This window comes from Scardinius erythrophthalmus (assembly GCF_964197995.2).
Source record: "Scardinius erythrophthalmus genome assembly, chromosome: 9".
Lineage (NCBI taxonomy): Eukaryota > Metazoa > Chordata > Actinopteri > Cypriniformes > Leuciscidae > Scardinius > Scardinius erythrophthalmus.
This window is the reverse complement of record NC_138229.1, coordinates 18,760,416-18,773,117: the sequence shown is the minus strand read 5'-3', so window position 1 is coordinate 18,773,117 and position 12,702 is coordinate 18,760,416. Positions and strand designations below refer to the sequence as shown.

General features: G+C 35.8%; 1 protein-coding gene across 1 annotated transcript; it reads right to left on the bottom strand.

Moving 5' to 3' along the window:
* Window positions 1-7,645: 7,645 nt before the first annotated feature.
* Window positions 7,646-9,109, bottom strand: cbln2a (cerebellin 2a precursor; the record flags this gene model as incomplete). The annotated part of the gene is made up of 3 exons (XM_081373757.1): window positions 7,646-7,843; window positions 8,592-8,711; window positions 8,822-9,109. The coding sequence occupies 3 exons, from the start codon at window positions 9,107-9,109 to the stop codon at window positions 7,646-7,648; spliced, it is 606 nt and encodes a 201-aa protein (XP_081229883.1).
* Between the last annotated feature and the right edge of the window lie 3,593 nt (window positions 9,110-12,702).

The following is a 12,702-nucleotide window of genomic DNA, read 5'->3' as shown; positions in this document are numbered from 1 at the left end:
GACGAGCACCCTCACGAGCACCCTTCTGAAACCTAAAATGACAAATGGGACACACCCTACAGTCTTGTAGACAGTCATTGTAATTTCCTTGACCGAAAGTGCATAGTTTCGTGTCCTTCATTCAGTTCATTCTGAAGGATGCATCGAGTGTATCCTTCGCATCTTTCAATCACTCACTATATTTTGCTCACATTCCAATTCACGAAAAAGTAATGACGAAAAACGAGTCGGCACTGAGCTTGTCTGAGTTCATTATAAAATGTAAGACAAAAATAATGTTGTCGGAGGTTAATGCATGTTATCTTTTGTTTTGGTGACCACAGACAGTTGTCATTCACTGTATTGCATTAATAAGAAGCCAGTTATTGTAAAGTTTTTTAAAGTCCCCCTGTTGTCAATAATTTTATCCCTTAAAACTCATCTTTGATCACCAAAATTACATATTTAAACGTTTTCCCTGAAACGTCTTCATGCCTTAATATAGCTTGAATGTATCTCTACACCCTTGCTTCATTTAATATACACGGATACATGAAAATAAAAATGAGCCCCGCCTCCACTCACTCACACCAGCTCAGAGCTCCACTTGGTCAAAATGTGGCACAATCATGTCACTCTTTACAACGTTGGACACATAAAGGTAATTAATATGATTAGCCTTTTGCTTGATTATCAAACAGCTAATAATGTGTAGCTAATGTTTCACAAACCATGTTCCCGTTCGCCATCTCAGTTTGCCTTCTAAAAATCAGCATCCTTAGAAATGCTTTGCATTACTTTAAGATTGTAATCCTAGGGCTTCATATATTGACGCTTTTGACATTTCGTCTACATCGAACGCACATGGCACCCTTTAGCGTCATTATGAGACGCAGTTAGAAATGGGCCAGAAGGCGCCTCCTAGCCGTCTAACCCTAACCCTACACCAGACCTAAACCTACCCATAACCGAACAAAGCTCTCATGTGCGTTCGATGTAGACGAAATGTCAAAAGCGTCAGTATGACGCCCAAGGATGAGAATGCGTTGGATCGTCAGTGGAGAAAGGTATGTTCACCATAACATCATAACATCATATACACAATTCACCTGTTATATATATATGAACAACATTGAAAACATGATTTTATTAAAAAAATATTGTTTCCAACATTTAAGTTTTAATAGTATTTTCATCTTGCGACTATCGCAACTTCTATTATAGCTAAACACTCTCAAAGCATGCATGCCTATTGTTCATGTTAATATGTTAAGTATGGATAATGTAGTCAGTCACCGGCTGACTGCACATTAGCTCGCTAATGTAAAAATATACTTAACGAATACTTATACGTGGACATGAAATATAGATTTGAGTTTAAAGTATTTGATTTTACCTCTATATCCGTATACCTCTATATCTATCACTTCCTCTACAAAAAAAAGTAGTCCATTACAATGTATGAACATTGCAACAATATTACAGTATATTAATACTGTAATACTTCTAGTATTAATACTTATATTAAAATGTTTTTTAAGATCATTTTCTTTACAATCAACAACTGAGATGCATGAAACAGATCCAAGTTTAAAGGAAACGTGAATCTGCAGTGTGATATGAGATGTGAAAATAGTGCCAAATATTAGAAAATTTCTAATCGCTGAATGATGTAATCAGTGTTTTTAAGAGAGTAATAATAATATTAACATATTCAACCTTGATGTTACCGTAAATAGAAAAATCTATGGGCTAAACCGAAACTATGAGATTGTTCAAGCATCATCAGCACACCATGTGCTCATCATTGTGACAATAACCAGAAGTGAGGAGTGCGCTCTTCTCTCAGGCTCACTGACTTAATGAGAAGTAAGTAAAGGGTACATAACAGGAACCAGCAGATGCCCTTATTTATTATTTACATACAGCCACTGCCATCCTTTAGAGACAGCTTCTCAGTTGGCATCACGGTCTACAGCTTACAAGACAACCAGGAGGCTCTGAGAACAGAGGACAAATGCTCAAACTGGTCTCTTGTGCTGGTGATTGTGAGATTATTAAAGATTCGCTTTAATGCATTTGACAAAATAACTAAATTACCGAGCCAAGACACTGTAGACAAATTTTGTTTGTATTGTACTTGCATTCAAAACTGAAGTGCTCCTCTGAGGACTATTTTAAAAGATCCAATATTACTGATTGTTGGACATTACTCTTCTAGAATTGCTGTCCCACGCATTTCAAACTGAAGTAAATTTATGACCAACTTTTTTTCAACAGATTGGACATAAATTTTATGATAAGCCATACTCTGTTAAGCGGTCTGAAAATCACAGCAGATGGGGTATGAAAAAAATGCTTTAGATGCAGAAAAGTGAATGCTGTAATGTCAATATGCTCTGGCCAAGTTTGACACCATAAACCATTGTCTGCGATGGAGCCAGCATGCAAAGTGAACTATTGCATTCAAACAACCTGTTCAGAGGCCATAAAGTGAGAATCTGTTTGGGGCCACAGGACATGGGACAAAGGATACACACTGATATATTCACACTATATTTGACCTAAACGCTATTTAGTATTAAACTTCTTGAGGATTTAAAAGTATTGTCTTTGTTTATTATTATTATCAATACATTAAATTAAATAGAAATGATATAAAATCATATGATTTTAAAATCCTACAAATGATGCTTATTTATTGACAATAATAATAAATTATATATACATTTTTTTTAAACTATTAAAAATATATAATTTATTAAATATAATATAAACAAATAAAATATAATTTATTTTTCCATACAGATATTTAATCATTGGCATTTGCATTGTACAATTGCATTGTACAATGCGTGTGTGTGTGTGTGTGTGTGTGTGTGTGTGTGTGTAGCATTGTTTAATATTTAACTTTAAATAAATGTATATTTAATATGTATATTTAAAAATACACACATATATGCATATATATATTTTTGTTTTTAAATAAGTAAATGATTACAGCATAATATGTAAAAACACTGTTATATGGGAAACATCAGTACTGTACAGTAGCTTATTCAGCGGGTTAATGCAATGTCAGGGTGTAATGAAGATTGATGGTAGTGTTCCAGGTGTAATGGAGGCACAGAGGAGCCTAACACCTAATTATGTTTTAATTACTACAACTGTAAGCGATGGTGCCATCAGCACAATATCTGCCTCTTGCAAGCAGAGTTGAATGCTTTTCATTTTATCCTCATCTTTACAGTAAAATCATTCTGATTCAATGACAATATCTAGTGTCTCAAACTATTTGTTCCATTCCAGTTGTCTAATATCTTGCTTGGGCTATGCGTGCTCCAGCACAGGAAGCAGCAGACTGAGAGTTGATATCCTGATGCAGCTAAATGCCCGGTAGAGATGGCCGTGGGTTCTTCTGTCCCTCATGCCTGTAAAGGCCAGCTTGGCGTGAGTCTGCAGTGCTCGGGCTGATTATGGAGCTGCGTATGCCATGTGTCAGTGGGTCACAGATTGGACCGGTGCTTTGCCACTCGGGCTCTCCCAGCATGCATCCCACAAGGGGTACGGACATCAAAAGGCCCCGTGTTGCACTCATGCTGGAAAGATGAGGAGGCTGTGCCTTTACCATCTGAACGGGGACAGAGGACACTAACACACATTACAGCCCAAAGATAGATGCAGCGACATGAAATATGTTCCTGTTGATGGCGAGAGAGAGAGACAAAGGGAGAACTTGAAAACTGATTTGCATTTGCTTGATAGGTCATTTAGGATTTTTCACCAGACAAGAGAGGTAACACATTTAACTGAGATAACAAACGACAATGTGTTTTTTCAATGGGGTGTTAAAGGGTTAGTTCACCCAAAAATGAAAATTATGTCATTAATGACTCACCCTCATGTCGTTCCAAGCCCGTAAGACCTCCGTTCATCTTCGGAACACAGTTTAAAATATTTTAGATTTAGTCCGAGAGTTTTCTGTTCCTCCATTGAAAGTCAATGGACGGTATACTGTCCATGTCCAGAAAAGGTAATACAGACATCATCAAAGTAGTCCAAGTGACTACAGTGGCTCAATCTTAAGTTTATCAAGCGACGAGAATACTTTTTGTGCGCAAAAAGTAAACAAAAATAACGACTTTATTCCACTATTCATTTCCTTCTCTCTGGGCCTCGAGTGAATTCACGTAGTGTTTTTGCGTAGCGCGTCTGTGTTGTACGTCACACGCATCACACATGACCAGCGTCGGGCAATAGCGAGCCTACGTGTGACGTACAACACAGACGCGCTGCGCAAAAACACTACGTGAAATAGCTCGAGGCCCAGAGAGAAGGAAATTAATAGTGGAATAAAGTCGTTATTTTTGTTTACTTTTTGCGCACAAAAAGTATTCTCGTCGCTTGATAAACTTAAGATTGAGCCAATGATGTCACATGGACTACTTTGATGATGTCTTTATTGCCTTTCTGGACATGGACAGTATGCCGTCCATTGACTTTCAATGGAGGGACAGAAAGCTCTCGGACTAAATCTAAAACATCTTAAACTGTGTTCCGAAGATGAACGGAGGTCTTACGGGCTTGGAACGACATGAGGGTGAGTCATTAATGACATAATTTTCATTTTTGGGTGAACTAACCCTTTAAGCGTAGAATCTGGTCAATAAATCATTCATTGCAGTGCAAAAACATACAGCAATATTCTTCATAGGACAACGACTCTTCAATGCGTAATGCTTGCTGTCAAAGGTCTGAAGCAATCTAGAATGATCCCACACATGCATTTTGTTACTAAGGCTTGAAGCTAAGTATTTGCCAGACTATAGGATCCCATCTTATTATCACATCTATGGTTTGTGACCTCATGTGTAAAGTTACACAGCTCCCTGCTCTGCTGGGTTCTGGTCTGTCACTAAACCATCTGATCAAATCTATTTCAGTAGATCAATGCAAACACACAATTAGACAATATTCATTTGTGCAGCTACACTACTAGGTCAGTAAGATTTTTCTTTAAAGAAATCATACTTTTATTGATCAAGGATGTATTAAATTGGTCAAAAAAGTCATAGTGAAGACATTTATAATGTAAAAACTTTTGAAAAATTTTTGAACTTTCTATTTATCAAAGAATCCTGGAAAAAAAATATTGAGCGACACAACTGTTTCAACGTTGATCATAATAAGAGCAGCAAATCAGCATTTTATAATGATTTCTGAAGGATCATGTGACACTGAAGACTGGAGTAATGATACTGAAAAATCAGCTTTGCCATCACAGGAATAGATTACATTTTAAAATAGAAAACAGTTATTTTAAATCGTAAAATTTTATTTATTTTTTATTTCATAATGCAGTCTTGGCGAGCATAAGAGACTTCTTTCAAATACTTTGAAAAATCGTGGACTCCAAACGTTAGTGTATGTAGACAGTTATATGGTCAAACGACTGAATTTCTATTTTGCATTCTAAATGCTTAAGATTGGTTTTGTCTTTACAAAGCTAACAAAATAAATAAAATGGAGTTGGACCAGATGATGGGGCAACAGCCAACAAGTGTCCAGCTTACCAGGCCAAATGCTGCTTAACACGCATCCCAGGATGCACCTCAGGGAGTTGGTGGAGTGATGCCCAGAGTTGTAATCTAGACAAAGGGTGGCTACTTTAGAAACTAAATTTATTGAGCATTTTTAAGTCGCTGCAGATTTCTTATTCTTCCATTGGTTTCATTTCTTAGCTCTGGTTCACATAATTGGCAATAGGTCTAGTATGATATTGATAGCATAAACAATTGAATGATAAAGTAGACAAAGTATTCTTCAGCACCCAGTAGTACAAGCCATGAGTAAAGCGTGCACTATGTCTATGAAATCATGATATTTCATTCAACATAATTATTACAGTAATTAAATCATGTCTGTTGGGGTGAGACATATATACGTATAAGAATTCAGTATGTTTTAGAAACAAGATTTATGTTCTTAAAGGACAAATAAAAGAATTATGCATAAAAACATTTTCTGCATTTTGTCCCCCAAAACCAAAGTCATGTTTAGTGACCTAGCAGCGACATGTGCTGTTGAGTCATGCTTTCATTCTTAATCATCTTTATGAAAAGGAAAGGTCAGATAGAGACATTAGACAGCTTTTAGCCTTTGGGCAATGTTTACTTCCAAGCCAAATCAAACGACAATTCCAAGACAGACAAGAGAGAGAAATTGTTTTTTCTTTCCTACTTTTTAAAGGTTCACGGTCTGATCATGAGGTGAAACATAAAATAAAATGTTTAATTATCATCTAACATAACCACTTGTTACCCCCTGAAACATTCCACACTGTATAAACTGATACAATAAAATGTGACGGTCTTGATCAGTGAAAATATGTGCAAGTGTCTTTTTAAGCTCTAATCTTGGAAGGAATATTTCACTGTTTAACACTTAACGCCCACATCATTCTCATACCTCATCACATTTGCATTTCACCTCCAAAAATTGCTGTCTTCACAGATTTTAATTGTGCCCTTGGTAATAAATTACCTAATTTCCATCCCATTTCCCAGCCATGCTTTGAAATATATATAAAGCTATAAATGTTAAATCTTTAGTTCACTGTTGTGTAAGACATAATCTTGAAACACATGCTATGCCATTGCCCTGCCCTCAATAAAGAGACAACAAATCGGCATGGTGTCTATATCTTTCTAGTTTGTGCACATATTGATCTCTGTAGGTGGGTGTTGCTTTCATCCTTCCTAAAACTGCCCCGTTGATAGACTTAATCAGATATTTTTATAAGTATGTTTACACTCTTGGTACAAAATTACTCTTAAATGCAACTTTTAAGATGATAAAATCACCACTTGAATCTGTAGATCTAGTCTACCTGGTAGCCATTGAAGGTATACGTTGTTCTCAAATTGTGACGTACTGTTTGTATTCAGAACAAATGTAACTGATAAATGTTGCACTGCGTGTTTCTAAGTAATAATTAAATAAATAATTCATATGTGTACTGGACAAGATTGCAGTTTTTGACGGACAGCTGTTTTCAGCACCACGGACAGCGTTGATTTCTTCTTTCCTCCACTCTCTTAAATTACTTTATTGCCTTTTTGCAAAATCAAACTTTCAAGCCCTAAATGAGTTTTTAAATACATTCCTTCTGTTTATGATATGGTATATTTACATTCAAGTAATATAAAATGCAAGATATCATTGCTTATCTATGCATTAAACCAAACAACAACGATTAAAGAGAAATATCCGTTTTTGTACTTACTTCGTTCATATTGAACATCAAATTTATAAGGGCTATACAAAAAAATACAATGACGAGCACATTACAAAACACAATTCGTGCAAAATATGCTCCTGAATGCAAAAATGTCATTGACAACAACATACCGCTCTTTTCCAAAGCAATACGCAGACATCAATTGGTCCAAATACTGTCACTATCCTACTTGCTTTTAAATCTCACAAATAGTTAAACACACACACACACATACATACAAACTCATTACATTTCTTCAGATCCTAACAATAAATAAAATAAACTAGAACGCATTCCATGTTCTCTCTGCTACCTTTATTTTTGAAAGCAGACATGGAAATGTCCCTTGGTCTTCAGTCTGGGCCATTTAAAGTGGGCTATATTCAATCAGAGAGGGAAAACAAGGAAGCCAGAGAATGTGGAGTACTTCCACCCGCCCATGAGGTTCCCTCTCTCTAGTTTGAGATAGAGTCTGTCTTCACGCTCCAGGTGAAGAAGAACACTGTTACTCGCTGCCTCCCGGGTCACGTCTTGATCACCGGCAAACGCAGATATTATTGGGTATTCATTATGCATCAGATTGACCTAATGGCATGGAAACACAAGATGCGATCAGATGCATTACAACAAGCCAGATTAACCTTTACTTCATAGAACGAAACTGTATATGGTATATATAAAGCCATCATTTAAATTTCGACTCATTTAGATAGTCCTTATTCCAGTAGTGGCTAGTCTCAATTTAATAAGCCACTAGTATTATTCATTACATTCATGCATTTCTTTCCTTCTATTCCAACAGTGAAAAGTACAACCTATTCTGTTTTACTGGTATGAAGTTACCAATTGAAATATTACCTTTAGACTAGTAATGACTTCCAATTGATGCTGATACTTATTTCAATTTTACTATTTCTAACTAGAGTTACTAACATTTATTCTAGCTTTGCAAGTGGTTAGGCAATTTAATACAGTACAGTACACAATTATCTATCCTTAATGGTACTAGTAACATTTCTTTTCTTATTTGTTACCATTGTTTTGTCATATGAAATGACTAGTCAGAATGATACTATACAGTTCAATTAAAATCTTCCTAGTAAGATAAGTGTTAGCCTACAATTGGAATACATAATATTCAATTAGCACTAAGAAAACTGGAACACAGTAACTATTAAATTAAAGAATGAATAGTAGTGTCAAATAAATGTATTACCGTTGTAAAACTGGAAACGGTACCAGCAGCAATTGCAATATCCAAAAATGAATAATTAATATATACAATGATAAAAAAAGCCGATGTAAAAATAAGCAAATGTAAACATAGACTCGCCTGGATTGTCTGTCGGTTGTACACCTTCACAACGTGAAAGCTGAAGCTGTAAATGCCTCGACGAGGAGCTTGAAATACACTCGCCTTAAGATCGAAATGATTTCCAATGTTCACTAGTACCTGCAAAGAGGTGTGTGTTCACTTAGTTCAAATGTTTTTAATGTTACAGCCAACTTAACTCACAGATATGCGTAAATGTAAAATGTAAAAAAAAAAAGAAAAGGTCTGACCTGATCAAAGTAGATTGTCATGGACTTGTTACTCATTTCTGATGGTTCGTGGTTAGTTCCTCTGACAGCAGAAAAGGCCACTTTAGCACCAGCAGCCCGGACAGATATCCCAAACGACGAGGTCACTCCTCCTTCGGCGGACGGGTTCGAGTCACACACCACTAAACATTTTCCTTCCAAAACTACCGGTTCTGTGTCATTCTGTCCGAGGGAAAACGCAACGCCGCATCCCAAAAGAAGGGTGGAAGCCAGCACGGCCAAAGAGCCCTGTTCCCTGGCTCTCAACATGACTGTGGAAGACCTCTGAGCAAAAAATACTAACGGCCACTCTTAGTTAGGAGATCAGTGAAGACGACAGCAACCTTCTCTCTCTCTCTCTCTCAATCGCTCTCTCTCTCTCTCTCTCTCTCTTTCATCCACACACAGACAGCGCGCGCACGCCTTATTTAAAAACAACGCCCTTAATTTTATCCATGTGCTAAAGTTTTTAAATTGCGCAATAATTTCCAATCAAGTTCAAATCCAAAACTGATGCATCACAGCTAAACTACACATATAATTAGAATAACCTTATTACTAATAATCGGTGCTTTGAAAACCATCACGACACAACTACGACAAATCTGTAGAAGGATAAACGTTAAGGATTTGTGCGTTGAATGAATTGCCTAGTCCAAACATCTCCTTACAGTAAAAGTACTGTTACTGTATCCAATTTACTGTAAATAAATGTCTTATTATAGCACTTTATTAACTTTAACAGGTCTGCTCAGCATTTATGGCTAAATTAATTTCAATGTAATGCTGTAAGAGGACAATGGCTGTACACTGGTGACATCCCATTGTTTGTGAGTGTTTAAAGAAGGAATATGATGTGCTATTGCTCCATCCAGTGGTTGTAAAAAGATATTAAATCATTACAGTTTTTCTGTTGTTTAAGTTGTCATTACTATACTTTTTTACTTAATTGCAAAATTTGTTTACTGTGTTACAATATACTTTTTTTTCTGTAACTGCATGCTTTGGATTCAGGGTTCTCCATTTTTTGATGTAGTGTCTAATGAATGATCTGTAGTGTTTATAATAATGACTTGCTGTGTGTATGATCTGAAAATTGTTTGATTTTGAGCACAGATGAAATGGTTTTGAGGCAATTGTTTGATTTTGCCATAAGAGTCAGAGGTTCTCTGAATGTGGTTTGAAAATTTGGTTTTGTGTTTAAGGTTTTGAGAACTGACTCTTCTGGCAAAATCAAACAATGCTTTCAGATCATACACACAGCAAACAAAAATTGTAAACACTACAGATCATTCGTTAGACACCACATAAAAAAAATGGAGAACACTGAATCCAAAGCATGCAGTTACAGGGAAAAAAAAGCATATTGTAACAAAGTAAACTAATTTTCCAGTTACATTAAGTATAGTAATGACAACGTACAGTAGTAAGGTGAATAAATGGTATACTGTATACACTGCAAGTGTTATAATGGATATTGTATATAGGCCCATCGAATGTCTGTATATTCATCTCTTGCATACTGTGAAAATACAGTGACCCAACTGCAAAAGCCAAAAAGGTTACAGTTTTATAACTCTAAATGAAAGGCATGTTATAGTCACTCAGAAGATTTGTGCAACTGCAGAATCAAGGTCAATGAGAGATTGATTCTGCTTCAGCATCATGTCTTCATGTTGGGTCCAGCCAGAGGATTTTGTCCACATCACAGACAATATCATCTTTGCAGGCAAAGGGAAAAATCCTGAAGCCAGATCCAACATTCTCCACACCTTGTTCTTCCTCGTCCTCATCCTCTTCCTCCTTGTTCACAACCTCTTTTACACATACTCTTCCTTCTCTCCGTCTTATATTGTTACCATCCATTATTGGTTTCAACATTCAGTGCAACATTTTGAGTCAATTTTGAGACTCTGAACTGACTTGTATTATGTACAGTTGGCTTGATCACATCATTAGAATTTTGAGTCGCTGTGTGTAAACGATGACAACTGTGTTGTAATTGTGTTTAACTTTTCCCTGCGTTTAGCATTTTTGAAACATAAGTGCATCACAGTGTGAAATGTGTTTTAGTGAGTGCATGAGATTTGCAAACAGTGTTTTAACTACCTGAACTTGTTTCATGTTTTACAGAAAGAGTGATTTATTCAACAAATTGTTTTAGGCTATTGAGAATTTGGTTAAGAGAATGGGATTTAGTGTTTTAGCAATTCAGAAAAACTGTAAGCTCTTCAAATTTAAATTCACACATGCAGAGACTGTGTTCATCAAAGGAAAGATGTAGGCTAGCCGATAAACCTATAGGCTATAAATCATAACATAAACAAGTCATTTGGCCTTTTCTTTTAGCAACATCAAGATTTTAGGTTAAAAGCAGTTTGGGGTAAGTTACTCTAAAAAAGTTATATACTAGCTACTAGTTACATCTTTCAACAGTGTAATTAGATTACTGTACTAATTACTCTCTCTAAAAAGTATTTTAGTATTTAAAATTGCTTATACTAATTACTTTCTGAATCCCATATCAACCTTGACCATTTGAACAATAGAAGGATAGACATGAAACCACTCTATTAAAAATCTATTTTATTTTCAAATAAATAATATGAAAAAATGTATTAATATGAACTGATCAAAGTATTTAAAGGGATAAATACTTTTTAACATTATTAGATGTTACATTTTGATGTTAAATCCACTATTGTTTTATATAGAGTTGTTTTATAGTCTGTACACATTATTTTATGATTTATAATTAATGAGTAGGCTACATCAGAAGTAACTGTAATTACATTACAGAAAAATTAAGAGTAATCCCTTACTTTACTTTTAAGGGAAAAATAATTAAATTACTGTTATTAATTACATAGTAATGCATTGCACCCAGCACTGGTTAAAATCTTTAGGCTATATGAATGTATTATAGAAACTGTACATCTTAGGTCCTCTGGCTGGTCCCCATTTTTGCCTTCACCTTTTCATTGATCTTGCAGTGCACAAATTCGTTTTTTTAATACACGTATACAAGTATTCTATATAGCCTCTCAATTCATATGAGCTCATAAAGGCTGTAGCCTATGCATGATAATTATAAACAAATTAGCAAAATGCTGTTTAGATTTAGATTAGCATGTAACACCACAGGACAACTTCATATACTTGAGTATATAATTCAGTAAATAAAACAATAAAAGGATAGTAGCAACTCGCAATGGTTATGAGAATGATATAGGCCTATATTACAGTTTTTCTCGATTGCTTAAACACTATAACCAGGCTTTTGAACTAAAATTTCAAAACCATAACGCCATTTATCAAAAAGCACACCCATTTCACTAAACTATAAACACTATTCCCTGTCTTGACACATGAGTCAGATTTGTTGAACTGTCACTGCAAAACTCAACACACAAATCCCTTCATTTCTCATTGCTTAGACCATGTTGTCATTTAGAAAGCACTAGCATTCAACATTGTTCACTCAGGTCAGCACAGCTTCAGCTCAGTTAGCACCCAGCTGGAAACACTAAGAGTCAAAATTTAACACACATCAATCAGAACTTCAATAGATATATAAAAGGGCCCAGATCAGTTTATTGCGTTTTGGAACAATGGATCCAGAAAGACAAGGAAGAGGGATAAGAATGAGGAGGAGGAATGAGGAGGAGGAAGGGCAAGAAGACAAGCAGTCTCAGATGAAATTCAAGCCACTCTAGTTGCCCATGTCTTTATCAATGTTATGACTATGAGGGAGGCTCGGCTACAAGTAAGGCCAAATTTGAGTCGCTTTACCATCGCCTCGAGAACCTTCAGGGAGGTGTGATGGCAAACAAAATTCTATCACTGAATAAGAGACAAACATT